This window comes from Mercenaria mercenaria, chromosome 11 (assembly GCF_021730395.1).
Source record: "Mercenaria mercenaria strain notata chromosome 11, MADL_Memer_1, whole genome shotgun sequence".
NCBI classification, from domain to species: Eukaryota; Metazoa; Mollusca; class Bivalvia; order Venerida; family Veneridae; genus Mercenaria; species Mercenaria mercenaria.
In genome coordinates, this window is record NC_069371.1 from 75,216,996 (window position 1) to 75,234,937 (window position 17,942).

The following is a 17,942-nucleotide window of genomic DNA, read 5'->3' on the forward strand; positions in this document are numbered from 1 at the left end:
CAAAAAATCATCCTATGTCGCTTTACCTTTGTGACACTAAACATTCGCAAGTTATCGATTGGAAACAAAATAATCTCCCAACAGACGCGGACCACAGATTGCCGGACCAGCCAAGGAGTAAAATAATATGCATCTCCTCTTCTTCGAAGGGGCTACACGTATTTTTTTGCAAAATAAGTTATTCTGCACTTAAATGTTCCCCAAAAATATATTACCTTTAGCAAGTTAAAAGTTTTTATTTGTTTCTTATGTTATGAACGTCTGTGAATTACTCATGATTATGTGTGAGTAAATACACCTATACATAATAATGTTCTTCTTTTTAATATAGGCAGTGATTTTAAGGTATTAGTACCTAATAAAAATGTTTAAAAAATGGCATTCGCTTGGTATATTATTAAAGTTGACCTTGTTTTGCACTGTGTTGCAATTTTAAACAACCTTTACGGTGCCGTTTTTCAAATAAATTTTGTATAATTTATGATATTTCCTCAAGCTCAAGTATAGACAAATTTCAAAGTGATGGCCATTGTCCAAAATTTTTGCAGAGGATTCATTATACCATATAATTTGATGAAAGACACGTCAAACTATTGGTAAACAATTATAAAGCACAACATTTAACTGTCAGTATCATTTGTTTCTAGGGTGCCTCAAGTAAAAGGATTTAATGAGACAGAATTCTAACTCCAACATTAAAAAATTAAGGTCGGGTCCTGTGAGACTGTTTAAAATGTTGTCACTTTATTCAAAAATAAGCTTGGGGCAGAAATAAAACCTACCTACATTTCTTCCACAATATGTAACCTAAAGAGTAAAGGCAAAATAGAGAACTTTTACCACATGTAACTCAATATTTTTAAAGATGTCTAACTCTGCCCCCTTCTGGTACAGAGGTAAATTCACTTTAAACAGCAAGAAATCACTTATCAAATCAAAAATTTCCAATTTTGTACAATAAATCAATAATAAATCTTGAAAAAAGTAAATCTTACTAGAAAAAGGAATATAAGGGGCGGGGGGGGGGGGGGGTCCCAATGGAGCTTGAACCTATGCCCCTTGAAACTTTTAAGTCAAAAGAAGGTTTATGGTAGGAATTGAATACTCTTTAAAAATAGCTACCTAATACTTTAAATTGGTATTGTTTTGTATTGCATTATCTGTACCACATAAGCTTTAGTTAAATTCGGATTCTACTGCTTCTTTTTCTATTTACATCTCTCGAAACCTAAAAGTAATATTACTTACTACAATTTGATAAGAGAAATAATTGTAATTCTCTTGAGGGGCTGTTTTCTGGGAACGTAGCTTTTTTCAAATGGATCATTGTCTTTGTTTTTAGACTCGTCATGTTTTACAGAATCTATAACAACATTTTATCCACAAGTAAACTGCCATATGGAATCAAAATGTTTTTAAATTGTAATTCTGATTAAAAAGAAAAGTTTTTCAAATGCATTTACGTCTAATTTAGAGCTGTCACATGCATCAGTTTTGCAGAGAGAAATAGCAATTTGTTTAATAGAACGAAAAAAAATAATTTTACATCACCCACGAGTTAATGTATTTTTCAATTATACCAATTAAGTCATAGATCAAAAAACCATATTGCCTCAGATTCCTTCTAAACAGAATTAATTTAGTCGTACCAAATGACCGACAAATAAAAACGTTATGAAGAGTTATTGGGGAAGCCCTATTTACAGCAGAATATGACAAAAGAATTACTTTTACATGCAGATTAGCCCGCCCGCTTAGCTCAATAGGGAGAACGCAGATCTATGGATTACGAGGTCGTGAGTTCGATCCCCGGGCAAATGGATTGTTCTTCGTGAAAATTTGATAAAAGACATTGTGTCTGAAATCATTCGTCCTCTACTTCTGATTCATGTAGGGAAGTTGGCAGTTACTTCTGAAGAACAGGTTTGTACTGATACAGAATCCAGGAACACTGGTAGGGTTAACTGCCCGCCGTTTCATAACTGTAATACTGTTGAAAAACGGCGTTAAACCCAAAACAACTAACCGACCATGGACATGCAGACTTGTGCCACTTGGTCGCGGGAACTGTTGAGGTCCCGAAAATTTTGGTTTGTGACTGTCGCTGTTTGTTTAAAAAACGGCCATGCGCAATGTTAAAGTACAGATGTATTACTGAATTTATTGTTTTTGGTTAATTCTCTTTATGTCTCTGGTTATAAAATTTCATACGAAGTATTGTAAGCGGTGTTTTTCAACCAGGTCATATGTACACTCTCTAATTGGACAGCTACTTTGTCTGTTTAAACATACAATAAAAACTACAGGACTTAAAATATTTGGTTTTAGTCCAGCGTTCGACATGTTCATGCTTAATTGTTTCCTCTGCTTTCACCAGTCCTATTACCTAACATTCTAAAAACTGACCAGAATACTTTAATTCATGTCCAACTGTTCATGACAACATTCATTGTCAAGTTCTATTTGTTACATTTACTTGTCATAATTACATTTCCGACCTGCCTATAGCACTCGCAAGTGGGGTTTGTACTATAAAGAGATAGACAGATATAACGGCTAATGCTTATTGCTATGTCTATATACCAACTTTCAATAAAATCTGTTGTCTTTAATCTGTATTCAGCCCGCCTGCTTAGCTCAATAGGGAGAGCGTTGGTCTACGGATCGCGGGGTCGCGAGTTCGATCCCTGGGCGGGGCGTATGTTCTCCGTGACGATTTGATAAAAGACATTGTGTCTGAATTCATTCGTCCTCCACCTCTGATAATTCATGTGGGGAAGTTGGCAGTTACTTGCGGAGAACAGGTTTGTACTGGTACAGAATCCAGGAACACCGGTTAGGTTAACTGCCCGCCGTTACATGACTGAAATACTGTTGAAAAACGGCGTTAAACCCAAAACAAACAAATTAATCTGTATTCAGTTCACACTATTCAGCTTGCGAAGCCCCCTCAACAAACCTACTATTAACTGGTGCTGTGTTCAATTACAGACCATAAGGAAGTAGGTATACAGACAGCCCAAGGGCAAATGGTGCGAAAACTGAGTAAACGCATGACAGATTCAAATAGTTTCTCAGTAATTTTTGCTCTGTAGATCGAGCAATTTTCCATTTTCAATGTATTTTTTGTTGTTGCTGAAATCACATGAAAGATATATGCTTAACATTCACGTATATATTTTTTCATGTCAATATTAGATTACAGAATTAGTCATGGAAACTTAGGTCAAACAAGACCACTGTTATTTGGAGTCTCATTTTTATCGCATTTTCAGTGTGCTTGTTTGCCTACGGAAGGCCGGTTGTTCTATCTAGGTGCCCGCCCTTGAAGAAATAATGCACGGAGGGGCACCTGGGGTCTTCCTCCACCATCAAAGCTGGAAATTCGCCATGTGACCTATAATTGTGTCGGTGCAACGCTAAACCCCACAAAACAAATAGATTTGAGCATGCCAACAAGTTATTTAGTGTGTTCATGCCTGAGTCGAAACTGGTGCGGTAGTAGAATTTAGGGATGTTAGTCAAAACGTCCCCTAGTCAAAACACCCCCCATTTTGGTCAAAACGTCCCCCTTTTCTGGTCAAAACACCCCCCTTCCAAAAATTACCAGGTCAAAACACCCCCCTTAAAAATTACATATGTAAATACATATTAATTAAGTTAATTTGGTAAATATTAAATGTTCATTATACTGTTTTACATGCATAGTTTTTAATTAGAATGTTGTAAACCATTAGTTTTAGAATGTTATAGCATTGTTGTGAAATTATATCTGATGTTTATATAGTGAAAAAGTGATGTTTCTGTTATTTAATAATAAAATTAAATGAAATTATAATGTTGTTATGTTATAAATGAAATTGTTACAACTGCATGAAGACAAGGGGATAATGGATCATAAAACAAGATGTTTGTAAACAATTATTTTTTAAGTATCTAAAGTTTAATTGCACAATAATTAAATAATGTGGAAAAAGTTATAACTATTATATTCAACCACTAATTTTCTTAGTATCCTAGTGTATGTATACTGTCTGTCTCTGTGAATAATGCGTTGGATTGTTATTTGTTTAAATATCAGTGCTTTTATAAGATAACGTATGTATGGAGTATCCTTGCATTAAGTGTAGAAACGAAGTCAGACCGCGTCAACATGCCATTGCCTGCGACTCGTATGGTAGCTGGCAACACAGAACCTGTGACACAGGTAAGTTATATTCATGTTATTATTATTTATGATTATTATTGATTTCTTGAATTACTAGACTTCAGTAAACAATATCTTTTGCGGAATACTTATCATATTCCGAATTGTCTAACTACTTTTTTGGCAAATATGTAATTTTCTGGCTGAACTATACATCATATAAAATTATACATTATTTAGATATATACATTATTTAAGGAACAAAAAGGCCCATTACATAGAGTTATACAGTTTGTATGTTTACATTCCATTAGCTGACCAAAATCTGATTAACTACTTTTTACCATTTGATAATATTTTTATTTTATTTTATAAAATATTGTAAAATCTGGTCAGAAAGAAATAAACAATATACAGATCATAATCACATTATGAAAGCAAACAAATTCAAATATACAAGTAATCAATGCATTGTCAAGTTAATCCAATCAGAGGAGATAATGTGTTATCAGTAGGTGTTAATTCAATCAAGAGATTCTGTATATTTAATGGAATGAGAAATAAATAAAAAATATTTATTTTAAAGTACCAGAATTAAAAAGAAATAATGGGTCGTTCCATGAGGAAACCTGTATTAGTGACCAAAAAAAATCAAAATTAAGATAACAAAATATTCATTAAGAACATTCTTTTATCTTTAAAATCTTAAAATGAAGTAATTATCTTAAAGTATAGGTCCATGCATTGGCCAGAGTATTCGCAACTTTGGACAGTTGATTATGTTCACGCTATTAGTATTTCACTGCCTTGATAAAAAAATTTATGATTTTTATAACACTCTTCTCTTCCAGCAACAGCATGATAAGAGATTTTTTTTGGAAAATTATTTATAGTTTGTGTAAAAAGGTATTATTATTTATAGTTTGTGTAAAAATGTATTAAGTTAAACATTCTTTTCAGTAATTTCATTCTCTTACTACGGTATATTTTTTCAGTTACTTATGCATAATTTGTCATTTCTATCTCCTATAAATGTTTCTTATGTCTTTTACAGCTACCGTGCAGGGGTTATGTCTGCAAGTTCCTTGCTAAAAAAGATGAGCACCATTTACAAACGCAGGCTCACTACAACAGTTCACGAGGAGGAATAATTGTGATAAAAACATTAACTAGCATAGGAGTGGATTTGACTTCTTGATATTGTGTAGCTGGAACACTTTGAATTATTATATTGTGAATTTGACTTCTTGGTGTAGAACAGTGAATGAATAGTGCGATATGTGATTTTTACTTAATAACTATGCAGTTGTGACTGTTCTGATGTTTTATTAATGTTTTATAAATAAAGTTATAACTCTGATCAGGATTTTTGTTCATTCTACACAAATTTAGATTGTATAGAAGAAAAGATTTTTCCTTCATAAATGTTCACACCTTATTACTGGTGATTAATGGGTTTATAACACCTACTAATATTAAGCCCTCAGCACAATTAATGCACAACCATGTATAGTTGATAGGTGTTGATTGCATTAATTTAGGTGCTAATAAATCATAAAATTTTGTGTATTATCAAAAGATAATCCATAAGTTTCAAACCCTTTAAAAGATATGAATTAATTAAAAAGAATTAATAGATCTAATACAAAAAAAATTAGGGGGACGTTTTGACCAAATTCTAAACTGAATGGGGGACGTTTTGACCAAAATGGGGGGTGTTTTGACCAGGGGACGTTTTGACTAGGGGACGTTTTGACTTGATACCGAATTTAGTAGTCTCTGACCCGGATCGAGAAACGACAATAAAGAATTTAAGGATTTTTTAATATTTAACCAGAGTTTCGAGTTAATCAATAACTTCTGGGACTCCCACAGTAACAAATTCAAGTTTACATGATGTCAGGTCAGCTGTCATTGTATCCTTTCACAGAAATTAGCTAAATTAGTGTTAGAAGTAAGTTGATATGTAGTCGGATATAATTTTTTGTGATATTATAGTTTTTGAGTGGTGGGTTGCATTGTATGTGCATTGTATACTCTGGTTTCGGTAAATATACTGATTTGATCAAAATTACACTTGTTTCAGTTAGATCAGTTGCACCTGTATAAGTTTGGCACACCTGTGTGAGAGATTGAAACGGATATCGCCTGGTTGAGATCTATACTAAGCAGGGTGTGGTATAAACTGTGTCCACCTATTGCCATTGTCCGCACTGAATATTCTCTGTTTCATCGCACATAGCACAAGGCACAGAAGGAGAGGACTGAAAAAAAATTAAAGCAGGCATCAAGAGTGAAGAGGACAGGGCTTCAGATAAGATGCGTATAATGTAAATTACACTTAAAAATAATGCATATAAGCATGTCTGATAATTTTTAAGCGTATTAAAACATATATGAAATTACAGAAACGCACGCAGTGACTTTTTACTAGCATAAACAAAATCTGAATCGTCTGGATGCTTTAAGTAACAGAGCATGTTCGGCATTAATTCTCCCATATTGAACGTACACACGCATTGAATGGTACTCTATACACCTAGGTAAAACTATATTATACACTCAATGTGTGTGTAAAACTAAAGGTTTGGAATTAATATGGATGTTACAGTAGTGTGTTTTAAAGCAGTGTTGATTCAAAATATCACCTTTTACCATTTTTACTCTTATTAAAATTATGATGAGTAAATACTCATAGGCCAAAAAAATTATCTGGAGCCCAGAGCGGATATAACATACTGAAATTAAAGTCTGTCAACCATAACAGATGCTAAATTATATTTCCAGATTGTTGCATCTATCTATTTGTACTGCCATGCCATCTTTCCGAATATTACGTGCAGGTGCGCGTCTGTGTGAGAGATTTAAAAGAAGAAATGTGTAGGAGGGTAAAAGTAATACTAATGTATTCGTGAAGTGTTGAAAATCAAGATGACAGTGTTATTAAAAAGAGAAGTATAAACAGTTAAAAGAGATTAAAAACAGCATTTTTCACATTAGATCGTGTGAGAACATTTGGTCACTCCCTGTCTGAATTGTTTCGGGGTTGGGACCTGCACAACCTTGGTTGGAAGAGAGTTCCATAGAACTATTATAAGTAGCTGGGAAGAAAGAGAATTTGTAATAATTACAGGGTGTAATGATCTGCTTGTAAGACAAGGGGTGCATGTGTCTAGTGAAGTGAGTAGTGGGTATGACGTAAGGGGGCATTGGCACTGCAACCAGTCCATTTACAATTTTATAAACCATAAATAGCCTGGCATCTGATCTTCTGTCTTCAAGCGAACGCCACCCTAGTTTGTTTACCATTTGGGAGACACTCGCATGCTGTATGTGGAATAATCGTTGGAAACCCACAGTACATTTTGAAGGGTTAAACTCCATGTCCCATTTGCTCTTTCAGACCTGTAACCTGTCAAGATACTTTTTGATGGTGATGTAAACAGCAGTGTCGTCAGCAAATAACCGGACCTGTGAAGCAGGTCATTTATGTGTAGTGAAAAGAGAAGAGGGTCTAGAACAGAACCTTGGGGTACTCCGGATGTTACTGGGACTTCATCTGAAGTTTCCCCATCAACTAAGGCTGACTGGCGCCGGCCTATCAGGAAGGATTTGACCCATTGCAAAGTGTTGCCCTGGACGCCATGTTGATTAAGTTTAAAGAGAAGCTTTTGGTGGTTGACCTTATCGAACGCTTCCGAGAAGTCCAACAGTACTAAGTCTGTTTGGTGACCTTGGATTAAGTTTCTTGACAGATCTTCAACTAGCTCTAGGAGCTGTGTTTCACATGACCTTTTTTCCCTAAAATCGTGCTGTAAGTCAAAAAGAATATTGTTGACCTGGAAGTGCTTTGTAATATTGGATGCAACAATGTGCTCTAATAGTTTACAGAGAACACATGTCAAAGAAATTGGCCGATAGTTGGCACGGTTACTTTTATCCCCCTTTTTAAAAAGAGGAGTGACGTTTGCTTTGGACCAGTCAGATGGCATGGTACCAGTGTCAAGGGATTTTTGACATAACTTGATAACTAGTGGGGCGATTTGGACACACAAATTTTTAAAAACAATTGGTTTTAAATGATCAGGGCCACAAGCTTTGTCAGTTTTTAGGGTTGACAATAATTTTTGGACACCTTTAACATCAGCAGTGAAGTTTGACATTATTGGATATTTACACTTTAAGCTTTGGGGTAGGGCATTGCTAAGGAGAGTTTGTACTTTCATTTTGCACAGTTGACCTAATTTTAGAGGTGACATTGGTGTAAATACTGATTGAAGTTAAGTATTGGGTTAACCGTGTACCTAACCATTCAATGTTGAGCCAAAAACGTCTGCATTCTAATTTTCATGAGAAAATGATGACATCAGGTGGGGTTCATAGCACATAGTCAAGAATGGAGTTGGGGTCTTGAAACTGGCAATTTAAGACTCATAAAAATCAATTTTTTGACTCAATCTTCATGTATATATAGAACTTTTTTGTTAATTAAGTTTTGTCTAAGTGACTTTTACCTTGTCATTTAGAGCAATGAAATCAGGTGAATGATAAAATGCCATCATGTACTTCCTAATATGTAAAATGTTAAATCAGAGTGATTTACCATTTTTACCAACTTCTTGAAGTATTTTTTTCCTTTACAAAGTTTTCAGAGATTTACAGGTTCCTTTCAATACACAGAGGGAAGCTAATATAGCATGGGGTACCCTTAGTGTAGACCCAGAACCTAAACGCGGAGGTTGCAAGAAAACACTCACAGTAAAGGATACAGTTTTACACGTGTAAAATTTATTTTCTTATTTGCATCTACAGTTAAGTGCGTTTAATTTCAATTGCCATACCTACAGTACTTATCGTTTAGGATAATGATTTTAGCCTGCTATATTTCTAAAATGGACAGGTACATCATTCAATTCGGGCAGTACCACTTTTTATTCAAAGGTGTGTTCACTGAAAATTTACTAGCTGAAAAGATAACAGTGCAGACCATGATCAGCCTGCATGTCTGATCTTGGTCAGATCTTGGTCTGCACTGGTCGCAAAGGCAGAATCACTTGCCGCCAGCAGGCTTAAGGTTAAACACCCTCTTGTTTTGATATTTGGTATGGGTGAATAAACCTTTTGTTAGAACTGAACTGATAATGATCTGTTAGTAAGTAAGTTAATATATTTCCTGAGGTTATATGATCAGCTGACATGGTGTCCTAAATGAGTCATGTGTTGGTATTATATTTTCAGGAAGAAATTTCAGTAAGAGTTTGTAAAGTGTCCTGGACCTCCGGGACCAAATGGTTAAGGTTGTTGACTTCCAATCACTTGCCCCTCCCTGATGTGGGTTTGGGGCCTCACTTGGGGCGTTGAAGACTGCATATGAGGAAGCTATCCAGCTGACTTACGGAAGGTCGGTGGTTCTACCCAGGTGCCCGTCTATGGTGAAATAATGCATGGAGAGGCACCAGGGGTCTTCCTCCACTATCAAAGCTGGAAAGTCACCATATGATCTATAATTGTGTTGGTGCGATATTAAGCCCAACATTGTAAAGTGTCCATAAATTTAAGTTCAAGTGTAGTTTAGTTTGCATGAAATATATTATTAAAGGCACATAAGTATTGAGTGTAAACTATTTATTGAAATGCACACATTATATGGTCTATTATACTGTTGAAAAACGGCATTAAACCCAAAACAAACAAACAAATAAACCTGTGATTGCCCAGAATGTTTTATACATTACAAGATACCTTGAATTCATTCATCCTTTATGTCACCTAGACTCATGTGAGGCAGTTATCAGTTACATGTGGAGAACAGTTTAGCACTTACAAGTACAAAGTTCAGGAAAACTTTTGAAGTTTACTGACAGCTTTATTCAACTGAAATGCTGTTTAAACTAAAAAAGTGAATAATTCAACAAATGGATTCTGTTGTTTGTCTGCCAGAAATGTATTGCAAAAGATTGAACTTCATAGACAAAGTTCAATTTTAACTTCCTTGTTACTGTTATTTTTGCGTTTACCTATTTATTTGCCTATTTATTTTCACCTTTCAGGCATTTGGAAGCTCAGGAAGCCAGATCACTCCGTGTAGGAATGAATTCTTTCCTTGATCATCTAAACCTTGTAGTGAACACAATAGAGCAGTTCGGACCTCCTCGGCCTGTAGATACCTCATAGCAAAATATATAGGGAAAAAAACAACAAATTTCATATGGTGTAGTTAAGTGAAGGATGTAGAAGAGCTGTTTGTCAGATATCGGGTATAAAGATGTGAACGGAATTTCTTAACATGATTCTCCATACTAAGAAATTATTTAATTTCGTGGCCATAAAATTTCGTGGTTTTGGCTGAAACAGCTGTTTCTTGTGGATATGAATTTGTGAATATCAACTCTTGAGGTTAAAGTGTTTGGATTGATGCAACCCCGAAATACAGGAAAATTTGTCTCCCACAAATATTGACAATTTCACAGTTTTATGGTATAAGAAACTGCGAGATGAACCTTGAGAATTATTGATAAGGCGTAAAAAAAAAAAATTGTTTGTTTCCGGTATCCCGACCTACCCTAAATTTTTGGCCCGACCCTAAATGTTTTTATGGCCTTGGAGAATATTTTTTTCAACTTTTTAACAAAAAGATGCAAAACTGCATTTTTCATGCTTTAAACATGGCCAGTGATGTTAGAAATCAACTCACTGATGCTCTAAAGGCATAACCCTCTTATTTGTAATCATTTTTTGACAAAAAAATAATTTCCGAAAAGTCTCCCTTAATTAAAAAAATTTCCCACCTACCTAAATGTACCCTAATTTTTTTTGAGCCTGTTACCGGAAACAAAGAATTTTTTTTTTTTAGGCCTAAGGAAAACAAAAATTTTTCTCAAAGTGTTTGGAACAGTATCCTTTTACCTTTTACTATGTATAATATCAATTCTAGCAATGAAGAGTGAATGATAGGGATTTTATGGCATGTAAGCACAATGCAGTCTTTTTTTGCACAAAGTTTGAACTTGTTTCATCACAGCTGTGTTAGCAGGAGTGGAATAAAGAAATACCATCTCCTTTTTTTAACTGTCTGTCCAACACAGTTTTGTTTAGAAATACATTGTAACATTTATACTGTGTTTAGCTATACCTTTATTATGTGTTTACTGTGTTAAACCACATGCATAGAACTGTTTATGCACATAAACATGTTAATTTCATGTTTATGACTTTACGATATACCATATGACTTGTAGAATTGTTCATATTTTCAAATAAGAAATTTGAGTCTAGTATGCCTTTAAAATGACAAATGGGACTTTCATGAAACTTGATAAAAGGAAAGATGGCAACGGAATGAAATGTAGATCTCAAGAATTTTAACTCTATCTGAAATATATTTTGTTAATTATCTCCCTTTTTAATTTTAATTTCTTAAATTCATGAGATAACTTTGCCACTGTTGAAAGGAATTGTAATGTGCAAGGAGCACTACTCTTATCCTGGATAGTTTCAAGTTTATCTCCCCTTTTGTACTTTTTTCAATACATTTTTTGCTGGACTATTTTAAGAACAATGTGAGCAACTGTACTTGTGCAAGTGGTGGCATCACACCTTGGTTAAAATTTTATGTGCACAGCTGTATCTCAATAATCATTGCTGGTATTGGATTGAAACTGCACGCATGTTATAGGATTACTGAATGTTGTCAATTATTTACTAAAACATGCACTTCAGTCATTGTTTTAATTACCAAGTAATTTCCATAAATACCTTAGGATTAAGATGATATTTTTTAGGAGTGGTTCATACCTGAAATCTAGTTTTTTCAGTTTCATTACCTATTCATACGCCCGAAATAAGATGATTATTGAAAAAGTAAGACAAATAGATTTATGGTTCTCGTCATATCATACTGATCATTTGTGCCAAGTCTTTTAATTTGAAATCCATCCATGAGTGACAAAGTTACAGACCGGACACAAATGAAGACGAATGAAGAAACAAATGGAGGGATGGATTACTGTATGCATCTTGAAATGCTTTATTTCCAGATTGTCTCCCTTTTGTATAAAAATAAGCTTGTTGTGAAAGTTATTTATTAAGTTTGAAAATTATAATTCAGTTCTTTATTAACTTTATTAAAGATCTTGATATTTCCAACCGCATTAGACCTACTGGTAGTATTTACTGTCAGGAAATTACTGTTAAGGCATTTTGTTATTAGCCCAAGTAAAATGAAGGTTGAATTTGGGAAAGTCTTCAATGTTCTGTGACATATCCACAGGAGGATGCAAGGGAATGGTCAAGTTAGCGCATTATCTTGAGAGTGTCTTATTTCTAAAGCATGTAACTCTGAAAATATTTAATTATATAATTACCTTTTACAGAGATGTTCTAAACATCTTTGAATAAAAATAAACAGTATTGTGTCTTTGATATCTGGACACCCGAGGTGAACATTTTGATATTTTACTTAGGGTAGACACATTTTCTTGAAATAAGTAACACATTGCATTAATTTTTATGCCCCCGAAGGGAGGCATATTAGTTTTCAACTGTCCGTCAATTAGTTCGTTTGTTCGTTCGTCACAACGTTAACTTTTGGATTGAAGGCACTTTACTCACGAACCACTGCACCCAGGACCTTCTAACTTCACATGCTGATAGTACTTATTGAGTACACGACCCCTGTTGACTTTGGGGTCACCAGGTCAAAGGTGAAGGTCACCAGGTCAAAGGTCAAGGCGCTGCGGGGGCATTTGTCACCGTTAGTGACAGCTCTTGTTATTATCTGCATTCAGATTTGTACATTTTACATGTTACATTGTATCCATTGTTTTTAGTATATGTATGAAAGATATTAAATATTCCATTTAAGTACATATCAAATTAATGACTCCTTGTAAAACTTTGCGGCCTATAGTTCCTGCTGTGTAACCACTCTATGTTCAATACAATGTCATGTTTGCTGGGCTAAAGTCAAAACTTGAATAAAAATACCAGAGAAAGTTTATTTCTGATGTCAAGTAATAAAACTCTTACTAAATGGCTTGCTAGTCAATAGTTCTGACTGGTGACAGGCAAACCTTTTGAGTCGGATTAAACACCCAAAGCCACACCAAAACACATGAAAAGGAGCATTGAAGTAAAAAAAATAATTGAAACTAATAGCATGTTTAAGAATAAAACTAGCTGAATAGTTACAAAAAAATGACAAAATATGATTTTTATATGCCCGTTTCTGAAAGAGAGGGTCGTATTATGTGAACACCTGTGGCAGGCGAGAGGCAGTTGGGCAGTCAGTGTCAAAAAGTATGTCCCACCCTCTAAGTCAAATAGTTTTTGTCCGATCTTCACCAAACTTGCTGACAATGTTTGTGGGCATAATATCTTGGCCAAGTTCGATAACCACCCAAATCGCCTAAGGGACTCTTGGATTACGACCCTTGAAGTACCCGAAAAACTGCCAAATTGAATGTAGCCTTGTCCGCTCTCTAAGTCGAACGCTTTTCATCCGATCTTCACCAAACTTGCTGACAATGTTTTTGGGCATAATATCTCAGTCAAGTTCGATTACCACCCAAATCGCCTGAGGCACTATTGGATTATGGCCCTTGAATTTACGTAACTGAATATTTAGTTTGACATATTTTGTGACAGTCTGGCACTCTTGTTTTTAGCTCACCTGTCACATAGTGACAAGGTGAGCTTTTGTGATCATCCATCGTCAGTCCGTCCGTCCGTCAACAATTTCTTGTCTGCAAGATAGTGGTTTCATTTATGATCTGATTTTAAGCAAACTTGCACACAACTTGTATCACCATAAGATCTCGGTTCCTTTCTTGAACTGACCTGATCCCATTATGGGTTCAAGAGTTATGGCCCCTGAAGGGCCAAAATTAGCTATCTTGACCTTGTCTGCACAATAGCAGCTTTATTTTTGATTTGATTTTTTACTAAACTTGCACACAACTTGTATCACCATGAGATCTTGGTTCGTTTCTTGAACTGGCCAGATTCCATTATGGGTTCCAGAGTTATGGCCCCTGAAAGGGCCAAAATTAGCTATTTTGACCTTGTCTGCACAATAGCAGCTACATTTATGATTTTATTTTAACCAAACTTGCACACAACTTGTATCATCATAAGATCTAGGTTCCTTTTTTGAACCGGCCAGATCCCTTAATGGGTTCAAGAGTTATGGACTCTGAAAGGGTCAAAATTACCTATTTTGACCTTGTCTGCACAATAGCAGCTTCATTTATGGTTTGACTTTAACCAATCTTGCACACAACTTGTATCACCACAAGATATTGGTTCCTTTCTTGAACTGGCCAGATTCAATTATGGGTTCCGGAGTTATGGCCCCAGATAGGGCCAGAATTAGCTATTTTGACTTTGTCTGCACAATAGCAGCCTCATTTATGATTTGAATTTAATGAAACCTGCACAAAATTTGTGTCAACATAAGATCTTGGTTCCTTTCTTGAACCGGCCAGATCCTGTAATGGGTTCCAGAGTTATGGCCCCTGAAAGGGCCAAAATTAGCTATTTTGTTATCAAAATGGATTTGTATCTGTAAGTACGTTTAGGACTCATTTGAAATTTCATTATTGCCTTTAGTTGGACTGAGACAATCAGGAAAGATAACTATGGACTGATTTTATGTTAAATTACCTCTCTTTATTTCAAATTAAAATGGGTATATCTCCATAACTAATGAAGATACTGATTGGAAATTTCATTTATGCTATCAAATTGACTTGGACAGTCAGTGAAGATACATATTGACTGAATTTATGACAAATTATCTCCCTTTATTTTTTATGTAAACGAATATACCTAGCAGCTTCTAATGAGATTGTTTTGAAATGTTATTTATGTTCCATGGTAAGAAATAGTCATGTTAGATAACTATTGATTGAATGTTTATCAATATGAATACTTTTCTAATATATTGTCAATTACCTCCCCTGATTCCAATAAAAATGGATTTATCTCAGTAAGTATTTATAGGACTCATTTGAAATTTCATTATTGTCATTAGTTAGACTGAAACAATCAGGGTAGATAACTATGGACTGATTTTATGTCAAATTACCTCCCTTTATTTCAAATTAAAATGGATTTATCTCGGTAACCAATGAAGGTTCTGATTTGAAATGTCATTTATGCCATCAGATTGTCTCGGACAATCAGGGTAGATAACTTTTGACTGAATATATGACAGATTACCTCCCTTTATTTCATGTAAATGAATATACCTCGGCAGAATCTAATGAGATTGGTTTTAAATGTTATTTAAGTCTTCCAGGGTAAGAAATAGTCATGCTAGTACAAAAATGCAGCATTTGAGAGTAGGATGCTCAAACTTGATATTGAAATTGGCCCTGACTAGTATGTGACCCATAGGTCAAAAGGGACTGTTACAACAAAATGTTTATCCTGATGATATTTTATGTGTATGCCTATGTGATCTTTGTCAAAACTTGATCTTATCATTAAGAGCAATGGTACTTAGGTGAGCGATATAGGGCCATCATGGCCCTCTTGTTTGTATTAAGACTTTAAAAAATATCGTGACTCGGCTGTTTGACAAATTCTAAGTTTCTGGACACCGTCGATTATATAGTTGTTACTGAGATACTTCCAATATTTCATGAACAATGCCCCTGTTTTACTTAGAATTTCAGGTTAATATTGATTCGCTTTCACGATATTTCTGTTATTACAGAAGGCATTTGATTCACACTTAAAATAGGTCCTCATTATAAGACACAAGGTTCATAACCCTTGTATAAATATTTTATGAATTGTGTCCCTTTTTACATAAAATTTCTGTTTTGCATCATAAAATGGATTTGATTCGAACTTAAAATGATTGTTCTGCATCATCACCCACATCATATGACTCAAGGCCCATAACTCTGACACCAGTCTTTTATGAATTATGCCCCCTTTTTCAGGTTGAAGATGTGGTTAACTTTTGCTCTATCTCAGTTTTTATCGCACCAGAGCACGAAGTCACCGGTCATTGTCCGGCGTCGTGCGTCAACATTTGCCTTGTTATCATTCTAGAGACCACAGTTGTAACCTAATCTTTATGAAACTTGGTCAGAATGTTTGTCTTGGTGATCTCTTGGTCATCTTTGAAATTGGGTCATGTGGGGTCAAGAACTAGGTCAGTAGGCCAGATCAAAGGAAAACCTTGTTAACACTCTAGAGGCCACATTTATGACCCTTTCTTCATGAGACTTGGTCAGAACTTTTATTTTGAAGACCTCTAGGCCAGATTCCAAACTGGGTCATGTGGAGTCAAAAACTAGGTCACTAGGCCAGATAGGAAAATCTTTAGAGACCACATTTAAAGTTTGAAACTCATGATAATTGGTCTGAATGTTTGTCTTGATGACCTCTAGGTCAAGATCGAATCTGGGTCATGTTGGGTCAAAAACTAGGTCGCCCGGTCAAATTAAAGGAAAAACTTGTTACCATTAAGAGGCTACATTTATGACCCTGTCTTCATGAATCTTGGTCAGAATGTTTATCTTGATGATATTTAGGTCAAGTTCGAATCTGGGTCATGTGGGTCAAAAACTAGGTCACTAGGCCAGATTAAAGGAAAATCTTGTTAACACTCTAGAGACTACATTTTAAGCTTGAAACTCGTGAGAATTGGTCAGAATGTTTGTCCTGATTAAATCTAGCTAAAGTTTGAAAATGGATCATCTTGGGTCAAAAAACTAGGTCACCCAGTCAAATCAAAGAAAAACAAAACAATAGGGGCTGCATTTTTCATCTGATGTGCATGAAACTTGGTCAGAAGGTTTGTCTCAACGAAATCTCGGATGAGTTTTTATCTGGGTCACGTAGGGTCAAAAACTAGGTCAAATAAAAGAAAAAGCTTGTTTACACTCTAGAAGCCACATTTTTATTCAGTCTGCATATAACTTGGTCAGAATGTTTGGTATCATGAATCTTGGTCAAATTAAAGAAAATGCTTGTTTACACTTGGGCCACATTTTTGGTCCAATCTTAATGAAAACTGGTCAGAATATTTGTCTCCATGAAATTTCGGATGAGTTAAAAATTGGGTCCGGTTGGGGTAAAAACTAGGTCACTAGGCCAAGTCGAAGAAAAATCTTGTTTACACTCTAGAGGCAGGCATTTTTGCTCCAATCTTCATGAAACTTGGTCAGAATGTTTATCTCCTTGAAAACTTGGATAAGTTGAAACTTGGCCATGTGGTGTCACAAACTGGGTCACTGGTTCAAACATGTTAACACTGCTATGGTGTGTTACTCTGGTGAGCGACATAGGGCCGTCTTGGCCCTCTTCAAACTTGAAATGGTTGTTCCACATTATCAGCCACATGGTATGACACATGGTGCATTACTTTTGAAGATATTTTCTACGAATCATGTCCCTTTTCTTCTTAGTCAATGTGTTGATACACGTTCACTTTATTTTTTAATACTTTAAATTCATTTGCCTCAGACATATTATTCAATATCATCTCCCACAGTTGGGCCATTAAACACTCCAGTGATAGATCTGGCATGCCCTGTTTCACTATCCAGCACCGAAATAGCCAAGCTCGCTGTACCCTATGACAGCTGTTGTTTAATGTTCAGGTCCCTGTGACCTTTGACCTATTGACCCAAAAACAATAGGAGACATTTACTTCATAAGCCAGGTCATGCTACCAAGTTTGTAGATTTTAGGTCAAGTGGTTTTCAATTTATTTAGCAGATACAGTTTTCAAGGTCCAGGCCCCTGTGACCTTGACAGTTGACTGACCCGCCCCCTC

At 35.3% G+C, this 17,942-nt stretch overlaps 1 protein-coding gene across 1 annotated transcript; it reads left to right on the forward strand.

The window, feature by feature from the left end:
- The first annotated feature begins 5,924 nt into the window (after positions 1 to 5,924).
- Positions 5,925 to 11,421, forward strand: LOC123532435 (EKC/KEOPS complex subunit Lage3-like). Its single transcript, XM_045313862.2, has 3 exons — positions 5,925 to 6,063; positions 8,800 to 8,928; positions 10,198 to 11,421. Exons 1-3 carry the CDS (start codon positions 6,041 to 6,043, stop codon positions 10,319 to 10,321), a joined length of 276 nt encoding a protein of 91 aa, XP_045169797.2. The 5' UTR covers positions 5,925 to 6,040; the 3' UTR covers positions 10,322 to 11,421.
- The last annotated feature ends 6,521 nt before the right edge of the window (positions 11,422 to 17,942 follow it).

Excerpts from the sequence above, each read along its gene's own strand:
- LOC123532435 (XM_045313862.2), top strand. The coding sequence starts at position 6,041 with ATGATGTCAGGTCAGCTGTCATT. Across the intron at positions 6,064-8,799 it reads ATGTCAGGTCAGCTGTCATT|AGATTTACAGGTTCCTTTCA; the intron begins GTATCCTTTCAC and ends CAAAGTTTTCAG. Across the intron at positions 8,929-10,197 it reads AAGGATACAGTTTTACACGT|GCATTTGGAAGCTCAGGAAG; the intron begins GTAAAATTTATT and ends TTCACCTTTCAG.